We start from the raw sequence: 15,045 nt of genomic DNA on the forward strand, positions 1-15,045 counted from the left end.
ACGGCAAAGGAACAAAGGAAGACCTTTCTGTCTCTCTCTCTCACTGTCCACTCTGCCTGTCCAAAAAAAAAAAAAAAAAAACAACCAACGTCTTCCTCTTAGTTTTGATTTTAACCACAATAATAGGTGTATGTGGTAACAAATCCAGTAGTACAGAAGAACTTTAAAGCACTGTTATCTTTTTTATTTATCTGCACCGCACACTCCTTAGAGTCAGCCTCTTAACCATTACTTCATTTCTATTTTGAATTCTTTTGGGTGACTTTGACAATTCTGAGAAAACCACATTGCCCATTTCTCAGAGTGAGGAAGGGATTTTTTAAGAGAAAGAAGTTGTATTTGTCTGCGCATTCTGTTTTGACATGTATACTTCTAAGGAGTGGTTTCTCTGTATCAAAGCAATTAAGAAACTTATTTTTTGAGTGTATATTAGAAGTTGATTCTTGCTTTCCCTTCCCTTGAATGCCTTGGTTTCTCTTCAGCTACTTTTCTAACCTCTCTACGCTCTTTCTAATTCATAAGCTCTGCCTCCAAGTTTTTCAGTTTAGTTTTAGATTGTGTTAATGTGTACAGCAAATATTATTGTAAACTTGAGTTCTGAATATCAAATGTTAATAAGAAAGAAAAAAACCACATTTAGTCTGACAGTTCCTTTTAAAAGCATTTGAAAACGCAATCATAACGCTTTTTGGTCAAATCTTAGAATACTAATATTTTGTCCATCTTTCCTGTTGTCTGGATTATCAGAATCACTTTGTTAAACTCAGCTTGATATAGGCATGTGCATGCTGTGTCTGCATGCTGCGTAGCTTCCAACAATAAAACAAAATTATATTACAGAGCAGATATTTTTATCCCTTTGAAAGGTAAGTAAAATCTCACTGGAATCACTGAAGGAGAATATTGGTATAACTCAGTAGTGTTGTTTGCCCATAAATTAGATCATGCCTATGTCTGAAGAGCCTTGATTGTTTGCTGGTGATTCGCATCTTGTGACCTAGTATTGATTAAACATTTGTATTACTATTTTTATGCTAATGTCTTTCCTCTTCTAAGGACTAATTGGAGAGTGTTCCCAAAATAAAAAAGTGAAGATTATATATTCACTTTCTTCTTTGGTAATTCCATTTACTAGAAAACTTCACTTCTGAGCCACTTCCATACACTTGAATAAGTCTGATTAGGTAGTTATAGTGCTTGAACTTTATCTTTGCTAACGAGAAGTATGGTTTTATAAGGCCAGGTGATTACTGAAGACTTTCAGAAGTGAGTTGTTGCCTTTAATTAACATTGACATCCCATGGTATTATTAAAGAAACTAAAAGGATGTCGGACATCTCCTTCCATGTTCCTAGATGAATTGTTGACTGATTTACAGACAAATATTGCATCCTGTTATCCTGTATGTGTGTGTGTGTGTGTGTGTGTATAGTAGGTAAGTGAATATTCATTGAGTGAGGGACAATTTGAGGTAAAAGCAAAAGTCACTATACAAAGTGTTTTTGGTCTCTTTTCCCCTACCTGTTACTTGCTCTATAGCTTAATAATCATAATCTTATTGTTTCAGATATACTTGCTTGTAGTTAACCTTAGGTTTTATGTAAAAAAAAGTGAAATAAGTGCAGTGAAAATATTTACTTCAATAACATTTTACTCTCTTTTTATTAGTTTCTTCACTAGTTGAAGAAGGAGAAAAACAGAACAAACGTTTCAGGCCATCAAACATGTCTTGCAGAGCATCTGCCCCACTGAACCCTTCCTCGCCGCCAGGAAGCCGGGAGTCGCTGACGGTCAGGGAGAAGTTCATCCCGCCTGAGCTCAGTATCTGGGACTATTTCATAGCCAAGGTAGTGCAGCGCTGTTCAAGTCAGTGTTCACGTGCTCAAATGCACATGAAGGTTTTTTAAATGAGTGCTACTGCTGGTGTTTCCAAATATTTTCTCACTCTGATTTAGAAAATTTTCATTTATGTCAGCTACATTCCAAAAAATGTATCCTAAAATATTTTCACCATGCTTCCGGTCAGTTTTTAAGGCAGTTTTTAATAAATTGTGATTTTTGCATTTTAAACAGACAAAAGTTGTTAAATCAGATAAAAATAGAACTTGGTTAGCACTTAGGGTTAAGGTACTTGGTAAGTTAAGGAATCAAGACCAGCAGATGTCAAACTGCCCTGGTCATCTCTCAGCCTTACTCATCTTTGTGTATATGTGTGTTTATATGTAGTATAGTCAGTCTTGTATTTTTCTGGTATCCACAAATTTTATTTACCAGTGTTTAGTTAAGTAATGCCCTCAACACAGTTCAAATGAAGTTTACCATGGTATAGTAAATGAATAACTACGTAAAGTACCAACTTCCCTAACAGGGAAGCTCATCATTACACAAACCACCATGTCAGTAACAAATGCACCTCGTGATCAGTGACCAATCATGTGAGGTCTTTCCCTTTTGTTGTTGTTTCATTGTTTTATTAATATAAAGGGAACAGATTTCATATGTATGGTTGTTTTGTTTTGTTTTTTTTGTTTTTTTTTTTTGTTTGTTTTTTTTTGTTTTGGCAGGCAGAGTGGACAGTGAGAGAGAGAGACAGAGAGAAAGGTCTTCCTTTGCTGTTGGTTCACCCTCCAGTGGCCGCCGCAGCTGGCGCACCGCGCTGATCCTAAGGCAGGAGCCAGGTACTTATCCTGGTCTCCCATGGGGTGCAGGGCCCAAGCAATTGGGCCATCCTCCACTGCACTCCCTGGCCACAGCAGAGAGCTGGCCTGGAAGAGGGGTAACCGGGACAGAATCCGGTGCCCCAACCGGGACTAGAACCCGGTGTGCCGGCGCCGCAAGGCGGAGGATTAGCCTTGTGAGCCGCGGCGCCGGCCTATATGTATGGTTGTAAGAACATAATGATACTTTCCACCCTGTCCTATCCTACTTTGAAGTCTGCCACTGATTAATCATATAGCGTCTGTCAGTTCACACAGACAGCAAAGCATGTGGTTGTTTTACTTTCTTATCTCCCATGAAAAACTGATGATATTTTTAAATGAGATAATTAGTAAATGGTTTTGGCCAACTAAGATAAAAAAAAGTACAGAATGAAATTCCAGACATAGTGTTGGCAAAAGCTTTGTTAATGGACTTTACAACATTTTAAGTTCAAAGAATAAAATGCTGGAGATGGATGCAGACTTTGATAAAAGTGTGAGAATTTGTTAAGAAAAAATATTTGCTTCATATCCTAAGTTACAGAATTAGAAGAAGGCAAACTGTTCTAACTACTCTAAAAAAATTTTTTTTTATTTGTTTAATAGGCAGAGTTACAGTTACAGAGAAGGAGAGCTGTAGAGAGAGAGAGAGAGAGAGAGAGATGCATCTTCCATCTGCTGATTCACTCCCCAAATGGCCACTGTGGCCAGGGGCCCAGCCCAAATCCAGGAACTTCAGCTGAGTCCCCCACATGGGTGAAGGGGCCCAAACCCTTGGATTAGCTTCTGCTGCTTTCCAGGTGCCTTAGCAAGGAGCTGGATAGAAAGTGGAGCAGCTGGCACTCACTTAGGTATCCTTATGGGATGCCAGCATTGCATGCAGCAGCTTAACCTGTTGTGCCACAATGCAGGCCCAAACTACTCTTGATAGCTTGATAGCTTTTTACAAATAATTCACTTAATTCTTAGTGTTGCTATGATGCTAGTAGTATTAAATAGAAATTCAAAATTTTTTTTCAAAATTTCCCCTACATTTATAGTCAATGGTAGGAGTTTGTAGTGTTTTGACAGATACTCTTCAGGACCACAGAACACTTAAAATTTTTCCCAGTGATTATTAAGATTTGTTTTGTGGTTTCTGTTTACATGGTCATTGTTGTAGTTCTAAACTACTGTGCAGAGCAGGGATTACCTTTGTATGTCTCTTGCCAAATCCTTCAAACTCCACTTCCAGATGTTTTCCTTCCTTCCATTAATTCACAGATAACGATTCTGATGACATCAGTCTCCCCTGTCTATTAAGCTGTGCCTTTTATTATTTTTGTATTGTGCGTGCTTGTAGGTAATAATGGGAGTTTGTGCCTCCTTGCACCTCACTGCCTTTGCAGTCAATATTGTTTATTAAGTGCTTTATCTATCTGGGAATGTCTGTTTCACCCTCATGTTTGAAGAATGATTCTGCCAGATATAGGATTGTTGGTTAGCAAGGCCTTCTTTAACTTTCTTGTTCCTGGTTTCCTTTTTAAATCTCTGGCTAGTCTGCCTTACCCCTGTCAGGTTAGTTGAGATGTTAACTAATTGCTATTGAGGTTTCTTTTAAAATCAGTTTATTTGAGAAGCAATCAATCTCTCTCGCGCGCGCGTGCACTCACTCACTCACTCTCTCTCACTCTCACACACACGCACACACAGAAAGAGAGAGGGAGCTCCCATCTGCAGATTTACTCCCATTCATCAACCACAAAATAGCCAGGACTGGACTGGATTGGGACAAAGGCAGGAGCAGGGGACTCAACCTAGGTCTCCCACATGGGTGACATTGCCCAATTACTTGAACTTTCACTGTCCCTCCCAGGGTCAACACTAGCAGGAAGCTGGTGTCAGAAGTGGGAGTCAGGTGCTCTGATATGAGAGACATGCATCATAACTGGCATCTTAACTAGGCCAAACCTCTCCTGATTGTGTTTCAAAAAAGCTAGTAGATAGGATTTTTTAATGTTCCCAACACAAGGAAATTATAACTATTTAAAGTGATGGTTATCCCAGTTACTTTGATCTGGTCATTACACATTGTATACATATATTGAAATATCACCTTTATTCTAAAGTATGTGAAGCTATTATATATCAATAAAAATTCTTTAAACATAATTTAAGTGTTGGACATTGTCATACAACATATTAAGCTGTGGCTTATGCTGCCTATGTCCCATATCAGAGTGCTGATTTATTGGAAGCAGCTCCTCTGCTTCCAATCCAGCTTCCTGCTAATGCTCCTGGGAAGATAGTGGAAGATGGCCCAAGAACTTGAGTTCCTGCCACTGATGTCAGAGACCCAGATAGAGTTCCTGGCTCCTGGCTTCAGCCTGGCACAGCCCTGAGTATTGTAAGCATTTGGGCATTGAACATCGATGTCTCTGTCTCTCTGTCTCTCCCTCTTTATCTCTGACTCTGAGCCTTTCAAATAAATAAATCTTTTTTTTTTTTTTTTTTTTTTTTTGACAGGCAGAGTGGACAGTGAGAGAGAGAGACAGAGAGAAAGGTCTTCCTTTGCCGTTGGTTCACCCTCCAATGGCCGCTGCGGCCGGCGCACCGCGCTGATCCGATGGCAGGAGCCAGAAGCCAGGTGCTTTTCCTGGTCTCCCATGGGGTGCAGGGCCCAAGCACCTGGGCCATCCTCCACTGCACTCCCTGGCCACAGCAGAGGGCTGGCCTGGAAGAGGGGCCACCGGGACAGAATCCGGCGCCCCGACCGGGACTAGAACCCGGTGTGCCGGCGCCGCTAGGCAGAGGATTAGCCTATTGAGCCGCGGCGCCAGCCCAAATAAATAAATCTTTTTAAAAAATGTTTGGGAGCCAGCACCGTGGCACAGTAGGTTAATCCTCTGCTTGCGGTGCCAGCATCCTATATGGACGCCGGTTCTAGTCTGAACTGCTCCTCTTCCGATCCAGCTCTCTGCTGTGGCCTGGGAGAGCAGTGGAAGATGGCCCAGGTGCTTGGGCCCCTGCACCTACGTGGGAGATTGGGAAAAAGCTCCTGGCTCCTGGCTCCTGGCTTCAGATTGGTGCAGTCCTGATCGTTGCAGCCGTTTGGGGAGTGAACCAAGGGAAGGAAGACCTTTCTCCTTGTCTCTTCCTCTCACTATCTGCAACTCTAACTCTCAAATAAATAAATAGTCTTTTTTAAAAAGTTTTTAAAATTTGAAAGAGAGTAGTTACTGTGATGTTCAGAAAGTACAAATCTCAACACTTGTTGCCTATCAAAAACTCACTTGTGACATTCTACTATATTTTCCAGGGCCTGTTAAGACCCTGTCTGAACTCTAATCTGTTGTTTTCTTCAGCCTTTCTCCTGCACTTACTATATTTCTGTGCAAGCTCATGCCAAACCCTATTTTTTATACTAAGTGGTTTCCCATATTAAAGCCTTTCTACATGCCCTTTCCATTGCCTAAAATGCTTTCTTCCTGCTCTTGCTATATAGATGACTATTCCTTTTGTCATTATGTATTGTCACTTAAATGCTTGTTTTAAAAAAAAGAAATTTATTATTAGAGTTGGCTCCTGTCTATGAGTTGACTCCCCCAGTGCCTGCAACATCTAGGGCTGGGCTAGGGCTGGGCTAGGGCTGAAGCCAGGAGCCAGGAGTGTCATCGGGTTTCTTTCCTATTTGAGTGGCAGAAACTCAGTTGCTTGAGCCATCATCGCTGCCTCCAAGGGTCTTCATTAGCACGAAGCTGGATCCCAGAGCTGGGTATCAAACCCAGGTGCTCCGACGGTGGCGTCTGAACCACTGGTCTGAATGCTTGCTTCTTAGATGCTGCTTTTCAGAGTCCTTCCCTGAGGAGCTTATCTCGGTACTACAAATTTCCATCTCAACATTTTTTTAATATTTACATATTTTCTTGAAAGGCAGAGTTACAGAGAACCAGATGCACAGGCAGGGAGAGAGAGAGAGAGAATTCTTCCATCTGCCGGTTCATTCCCCAAATGGCCACAGCACCTGGAGCTGGGCTGATGCGAAGCCAAGAGCTTATTCTTGGTCTCTCACAAGGATGTAGGAGCCCAAGGACTTGGATCATCTTACGCTGCTTTCCCAGGCACATTAGTAGGGAGCTGGATCAGAAGTGGAGTAGCCAGAACTCGAACTGGCACCCATATGGGATGCTGGCATGGCAGGTGGCGGCTTTACCTGCTATGCCACAGCACCGACCCCAGCTTTTTTTTTTTCTTTATGGCACTTAATACAATTTTTATTTAATTGTCTGTATTCTGCCTGTCCTTACCACTAAAATGTAAGCTCTATGAGGGCAGTGACACTATCTGTGTTAAGAATTCTTTCATTAATAATACTTTTTGGTGCATAATGGACCCTTAATAAGTTTTTTGTTGAATGAATAAATACCAGATTTGTGCTAAGTGATGTTAATGTCAAAGGCATAGAACAGGAAATAATAGTTACCTTCTTTGATGAAGTGTCTATAAGTGGGATGAATTGTTATCTCTAGACTAAATGTATTAAATCAGGTATGTGAATAACAGCTTCTTAACTTTTTGAACTTCTTTATTTTAGCCTTTTCTACCCCCTTCCCAAAGTAGAGCAGAATATGACTCAGAGGAGAGTATGGAAAGTGGTGATGATGATGATGACGATGATATTTCAGCTTCAGATTTTCATCTCCAGGAGCATTCTAATTCAAATTCATATAGGTATGGTATACTTTATTTTATATATTTTTAAAAAATCATCATGGCTTACATGAATAATATTTTTGAAAATACTATGAGAAATTAATAGCTTGATGAATTATATATAACACCTTGTGACTTTGAATTCTTTGAAATTGTTAAATTCCTTTACTTAAAATAAATATTCAATTAACTTTTGGTTATCCATTGGTGAACCATTTCTAATTGGAGTCATTTCTCACAAAACTTGATCTGAGATTATACCTTGCCTTTTGGTCTCTATGATATAGAAAGCACACAATTTGAGGCTAGAAAATCTAGTATCTTTTCAGTAGACTAGTAGAACTATCAGATATGTGTTCATCTGTAGCATGCTTTTGAATACTATAAAAATCATAAATGTACAAAATGCCTAATCCTGCTTCATTGCTGCATCACCCTTATGTTTGTGAGTGGTAGCATATTATCTTGTTTATTCATGTGTTGTTCTTATCTGAAAGGTGTATGCATTAAGACATGGGATATTAATGATGAAATAAATTTTCCAAAAGAAAAAATAAGTGTATTGGAGATAATAAAATATTTCTGTATTGAAAAGTTGTTTTAAGATTGTTTTTTACTGCTATGATAGGGATTTTTCCTATTGAAATAATTTTAGGTTTTTAATATATATAATACAGTTACAAGACTGAATAGTTAAACTAGGTAACTCAATAATGGTAGAACAGATGACTGAGTTTTTAAAATGGATTAGGTAGTTAAATAGACATTTCTGTAAAGAAGGTATACAAATGGCTAATAAGCACATGAAAAGATGCTCTAGTAGTTAGGAAGATTCAAATAAAAACCATGGTGATTGGACACCATCACATTTTCATTAAAACAAAACAGCAGTGCTTACAAGGATGGGACAAAATTGGAAACTCTGTGCACTGCTATTGGGAATATAAAATAGTGCAGTTGCTGTGGAAAACTATATGGCAGTTTCTCAAAACATTAAAGATAGACTTTGTGTGTGATCTAGCAGTTCTACTTCTGAACATATATCCCATTGAATTCAAAGCAGGAACTCGAGCAGACATTTGTACATCCACATTCAAAGCAGTATTACTCGTAGTAACCAAGGCATAAAGCTGTGTGAGTATCTGGAGACAGGTGGACATAGAACCAGAATTCTGTGTCTGTGTAATAGAGCATTCTTGAGACTGAAACAGGAAGACTATTCTTGCACATGCGCAGATGAACCTTGAGCATGTATACCAAATGAAATAAGCCAGTCACCAAAAAGCAGATAGCATAGTGTGTTTTTCTGTTTATGTGAGGTGCCTAGAACAGTAGAATAGAGACTGAAAGTAGAATGGTGGTTCCTACGAGGTTTTGGGGATAGATGAAATGGGGAGTTATGATTGGTTGAATATATTGTTTCATTTTTGCAAGACGAAAATATTCTGCCGGCGCTGCCGTAGCTCAATAGGCCAACCCTCTGCCTGCGGTGCCAGCACACCAGGTTCTAGTCCTGGTCGGGGTACCGGATTCTGTCCCGGTTCCCCTCTTCCAGGCCAGCTCTCTGCTGTGGCCACGGAGTGCAGTGGAGGATGGCCCAAGTGCTTGGGCCCTGCACCCGCATGGGAGACCAGGAGAAGCACCTGGCTCCTGGCTTCGGATCAGTGCAGTGTGCCAGCCGCAGCGGCCATTGGGGGGTGAACCAACGGCAAAGGAAGACTTTCTCTCTGTCTCTCTCTCTCTCTCACTGTCCACTCTGCCTGTCCAAAAAAAAAAAAAAAATATGTTGAAGGAAGATGATAGCAATCTTTGCACAACATTGTGAGTGTCCTTTATGCCATTGAACTGTATATTTAAACATGGTTGTGATGGTAAATTTTACATTGTATTTTACTACAATTAAAAATTGCATACCTTAAGAAAGAATACATTATACCAGAAATGAAGAGAAGCTGAAATACCTTTTTAAAAAAGTATCAGATTTTATAAAAATACCTAATCAGAAGCTTGTTTCCCTTCTAATCTCTTCTTTTCATTTTCTGCTCTACATTTTCTACAGCCAATCTTTTTTTGTTGTTGTTGTTAAAGATGTATTTATTTATTTGAAAGAGTTACACAGAGAGAGGAGAGGCAGAGAGAGAGAGAGAGAGATCTTCTATGCGATGGTTCACTCCCCAGTTGACTGCAACAGCCGGAGCTGTGCCAATCCGAAGCCAGGAGCTAGGAGCTGCCTCCGGGTCTCCCAAATGGGTGCAGGGGCCCAAGGACTTGGGCCATCTTCCACTGCTATCCCTGGCCATAGCAGAGAGCTGGATGGGAAGTGTAGCAGCCGGGACTCGAACCGGCGCCCCTATGGGATGCCTGCGCTTCAGACCAGGCCGTTAACCCGCTGCACCATAGCGCTGGCCCCCAGCCAATCGTTTTTATTACCTTTTAGTTTGTCTTTTTGTAAAATATGCAAGTGTACATACAATCTTCATTTTTTTCCTATTATACCCAAATACCCTGTATAAAGTGCTGCAAATTGGTTGTAGTTAATATATACTGGGATTTACTCATATTAACACTTAGAGATCCTTCTTTTTGGTGATTACCCTAATATTCCATAGTTCTAAATTATTTATTTAGCCATACTCTCCTAAGAGGTTGATTATTGTTCTCTTCTGTCATAAACAATGCTGACATGAGCAAGAGAAAATGCGTGTATATGTTAACTTGTGTGTGTGTGTTGAGTTATATCTTCAGGGTAAATTCCTGGTAGTAGAATTGTTGGGCTGAAGGGTAGAGTACTTTTTAAAAATCCTTATGTAAGTACTTAACAAATCTTTTGTTGCTTTTTTTTTTTCAGCTGGTCACTGATGCGATTGGCCATGGTACAATTGGTGCTGAACAATCTGAAGACTTTTTATCCCTTTGCAGGCCATGATCTTGCAGGTAATGAATGTCTCAATGGAAACAATGCTATTATTTTTCAGTTCCTATTTTGTATTTTTTTAAGTGGAGGAGAAAGTTTCATGACTTCCTGTTGTAGAAGTTAGGTTTCTTTTAATAAACCAACCACTTATAAAAATGTTTCTCATAGTTTAGTTGCTCAAAGAGGCCAGTGTCTAAGAAATCAGGCACTGAACCTGATGTGATGGGCTATATTGCGATTCTGTAGTTCCAGCCCAGTGTTGTGATGATATTTCATACTAGTAGTGAAATAGAAAAGTAATCAAATACAAAAAAGGCAGTTATTAACTCCACAGGAGGAAAAGATTGTACAGGACAGGTAAGAGCATGGTAATGTATCAGATGGCTGAGCTCTGAACTGTATTTTCTAACATATGTGAAGGTAAGCACTAAAATACCAGTTTAACCATAGTTTTACATCACTCTTTTGGAATAATGGAGAGAATAGCTCATATGCGTATTTTGTAGTAGTAAATTAATACATTGTTTCTAAAAATAAAAAGTCAAGAACTATCAGTATAAGCATGTTATGTAGATATAGGAAAGTAAATTGCAGAAATAGCTAAAAATTTAAAGTGGGATCAGGACTCAGGAGCACAATAGGGTAGAATTGGGAAGTGCTGAGTTTTATGGCAAATATTCAGCTTTATGTACTTTGTGTATTTTCATTAAACAAATCAGTTTTCCTCCCATACATATTTTCATAATCTTCATTTATATTTTTTATGGGACATTAAGGTCAGAGGTATAATGTTAAAATATACAATGTTGTGCCATCTTTTTAAATTCATCCTATTTTCATATTTCCATGTGTACCTGTCTTTCCACATCTCCCCTGCCAAGGTATGGGTTAATATTATGATTCTTCAGTTCTTCAAAAAGTTAAGTGAAAAGGTATATTATAAAAAAACTATGCAGGAGGATTCCAAGATGGCGGAATAGGAAGGGAGTTTACTGCTCTAGTCTAGGGTGAGATAGTTTAAATAAAAAGTGGAGAGAATGAAGTCTCGGGAAAAAGTTAGGGTAAAAACTGGAGAGGAAACTCCAGGCATATTAGAGGGACACTGTAGATCTACATGGAGGGTGTGAATGTCCAGAACTCAGGACCCAAGCAGCTGATGGCCCAGCACCAGGTTTGGAGACTGAGGTGAGACCAGACTGCAGCAGTACAAGCCAGTGGCTATAAAGCTGCTGGAAAAGCCTGGTGTGAGTCTGGATTAGAACCACTCGGGGGACAGTGTACCTGCCAACCTAGAGGAAAAGAAGGGGGTACATTTGTCTCCCCAGCCACCTGGCACCAGAATCCTGTAACTAACTCAGTGGGTGGGGCTCCAGTTTGGGCATATGTAATAGCTGTGTCAGCTTGTCTTTGTGTGTCCAGCAACCAGCAGAAAGGAGACAACTGAATCTGGCTGGGAGAATTCATGGGCGGGGGGGAGAGGGAGGGGACTGGGTGCTCGTGACTGTAGGAGCCTTGCATGCTGGGACTGTGAAAACACTGTGGCTGCATGGGAGGACGCAGGGTATGACTGGATCTGTGGGCATTAACTGTGGACAGATCCACGTACTCGAGGATCCCTGATTTCCTGGTGAGGGTTATTGCTGCAGGATCCATTCTCACACTGAGCACTACACGGATCCTTAGAATGATTTTTGTGGCAGCATGGATGAATATTGTAGGAACTGGGGCTAGCGCCCAAGCATTGGTCTCCTCTGAGGAGAGGAGGTGAGCATGAGACTATGCCAACAGAACAGAACAAGCCTCCCCTCTGATTAAAAAAAGAGAGAGAGAGCTTTAACATGCCAAGCCTAGTGTGGGTGTCACCTTGGACACTCCCCTCTAACTAGAGCATTGAACAGAACTCCCTGGTCACAGCCAGCACATGCCTCTGGATAGTCACTAAAAGAGCAGACCCTCCACTAAGCCACAGAGGCATAGTCCAAAGATAAAAGCCATCACAAAGGAAAAACAAAACAATACACAATGTATCTCCACAAATGCCTAAAAATAAATGCAGCAATTCAAGAAGTAAGAGTAAGGAAGACAACCTGATACCCCCAAAGGAACATAACAACGTTTCAGTACTAGAATGTGAAGATGAGATTGAAGAAATGCCAGAAACAGAATTCAAAAAATTAATGGTAGGGTTAATCAAAAGCAGTCAGAAGCAGATCCACGAATTAAAGAAATCTATACATGACATGAATGAAAATTTATCTCATGAAATTGAGATTTTAAAGAGAAATCAAAATGAAATATTCGAGATGAAAAATTCATACATCAAATAAAAATGTGGTGGAGGGGCTGGCACTGTAGCATAGCAGGTAAAGCCTCTGCCTGCAGTGCCAGCATCCCATATGGGTGCTGGTTCGAGTCCCAGCTGCTCCACTTCTGATCCAGCTCCCTCCCATGGTCTGGGTACGCAGTAGAAGATGGCCCAATTCCTTGGGCCCCTGCACCCATGTGGGAGACCCAGAAGAAGCTCCTGGCTTCAGATCAGCACAGCTCTGGCTGTTGCAGCCAATTGGGAAGTGAATCAGTAGATGGAAGAACTTTCTCTCTGCCTCTCCTTCTCTCTCTCTGTAACTCTTTCAAATAAATAAATAAATCTTAAAAAAAAAAAAAATGTGGTGGAAAGCCTTAACAATAGACTTGATGAGGGAGAAGAAAGAATATCTAAGAGGACAAGTCTCTGGAAATTTTACAGTTAGACCTCAAAAAAGTAAGAAGAAATTAGGAAACTAAAAAAAAGTGTTGGAGTGTCGCTCCCCCTCTTCGTGGAGGAACGACACAAGACCCTGCGCTGTTCTTTCGTCTGCTCGGCCCTTCCCGGGTTAGCTGCTGGTTCTTCCCGGGTTGGCTACCGTCCCTTCCACCTCCGTGGAAGGGCGGTTCCCCCTGCCACTTTCCCCACTTCCGCGGGGGAGCGGCACACCGCTGGCCGGCTCTCTCGGGGGCTGCACAGGTGTTCCTTCAGATAGATGTTCCTGGTGCATGTTGTCTCTCTCCTCCTTTATAGTCCTCTTCCACCAATCCCAACTCTGCTACCCACACGCCGAGTACGCTGCTCTCCTCCAATCAGGAGCAGGTCCTGCTGCTTATGCTTATTGGCTGAACTGGAGGCAGCTGTGTAGAAGCTGTTTCCTCCTCTCCCAGCGCCATATTGTGGGAGAGCAGATGTATAGAATAAGTCTTAATTCCAGTAACAGTCTAGTCCGAGTTGCTCCCCACATTGGAGATTTATGGAAATCTATCAAACAACCCAATATACAGTTCTTAGGCATTCCTGAAGGTATGGGAAGAGAAAATTGATTAGAAGGCCTTTGTAGTGAAATAATCACAGAAAACTTCCCTAGTTTAGAGAAAGGACCTCCAAGTACAGGAAGCACATAGAGCTCCTAATAGGCACGACTAGAAAAGATCTTCACCATGACACATTGTAGTCAAACTCTCCACAGTAACACATAAAGAAAAGATTCTAAAATGTACATGAGAGAAACACCAGATTACTTTCAGAGAATCTCCAATTAATCACAGCAGACTTCTCATCAGAAACTCTACAGGCTAGGAGAGAATGGCAAGATATATTCCAAGTCTTAAGAGAAAAAAACTCAACCCAGAATACTATACCCTGCAGAGCTCTCATTTATGAATGAAGGTGAAATAAAGATCTTGCATAACAAATAGAAATTCAAAGAATTTGTCACCACTCATCCATCCTGATAAAAGATGCTAAAGGATATGCTACACACAGAAACATGGTCATCACTATGAAAAAGGTGAAAGCAGAAAATCTCCCAGTAAATGTACAAAGAAAATACAAGGTAAGCAATAGGAATGTTTATGGAAAAATGGCAGGGTCAAGTGGGTACTTATCAGTAGTCACCTTGAATGTAAATGGCATCAACTCCCAGTTAAAAGATAAACCGGCTGGCTGAAAGGATTAAAAAACAGAACCCATCTTTTTGTTGCCTATAAGAAACACATCTCATCAACAGCATTGCATGCAAACTGAAAGTAAAAGGATGGAAAAAGATATTCTATGCTATAGAAACTTAAAAAAAAAGCTGGTGTAGTCATCCTAGTATCAAACAAAATAGACTATAACACAAAAGCTGGTAAAAGAGACAAAGAAGGAATCTCTAGAACATATGCAAGCACATGGAGACCGAACAACATGCTCCTGAATGAACAGTGGGTCACAGAAGAAATCAAAAGAGAAATCAGAATCTTTCTGGAAATAGATGGGGACAACATTACAACATATCAAAACTTATGGGACTCAAACCAGTGCCCGTATGGGATGCTGGTGTCACAGGTGGCTGCTTAACCCTGCACCACAATACTGGCCCCATTATCTTTGGCGATCTTGAAGTTGCATGTAGAATTTTGCTTCAGAAGATGAATGTGAATCAATTCTATTTTGTTTCTTTTAGAACTTCCAGTTAGTTCACCTCTTTGTCACGCGGTTCTAAAAACTCTTCAGTGTTGGGAACAAGTTCTTTTCCGACGCCTTGAAATCTATGGTGGGCCACCTCAAAACTATATTGCAAGTCATACCTCTGAAGAGGGTTTATCTGCAGGTCCTGCAATTCTTCGCCACAAAGCTTTGTTGGAACCTACAAACACTCCTTTCAAGTAGGTATTCCAATGGGTATTGTTTTTAGTTTCTTTTGTTTTGTTTTAGTAGCTAAACCAGGG

General features: G+C 40.6%; 1 protein-coding gene across 9 annotated transcripts in view; it reads left to right on the top strand.

Moving 5' to 3' along the window:
• DMXL1 (Dmx like 1) overlaps positions 1–15,045 on the top strand; it is a 171,307-nt gene that overhangs the window by 112,762 nt on the left and 43,500 nt on the right. For all 9 annotated transcript variants that reach the window (XM_070076024.1, XM_070076025.1, XM_070076026.1 and 6 more), the window contains 4 exons: positions 1,669–1,847; positions 7,273–7,409; positions 10,240–10,325; positions 14,781–14,982. In XM_070076024.1, coding sequence (XP_069932125.1) covers positions 1,669–1,847; positions 7,273–7,409; positions 10,240–10,325; positions 14,781–14,982 — 604 coding nt within the window. The remainder of the gene's footprint in view (positions 1–1,668; positions 1,848–7,272; positions 7,410–10,239; positions 10,326–14,780; positions 14,983–15,045) is intronic.

Source organism: Oryctolagus cuniculus, chromosome 6, assembly GCF_964237555.1.
Source record: "Oryctolagus cuniculus chromosome 6, mOryCun1.1, whole genome shotgun sequence".
In the NCBI taxonomy this organism is placed as follows: domain Eukaryota; kingdom Metazoa; phylum Chordata; class Mammalia; order Lagomorpha; family Leporidae; genus Oryctolagus; species Oryctolagus cuniculus.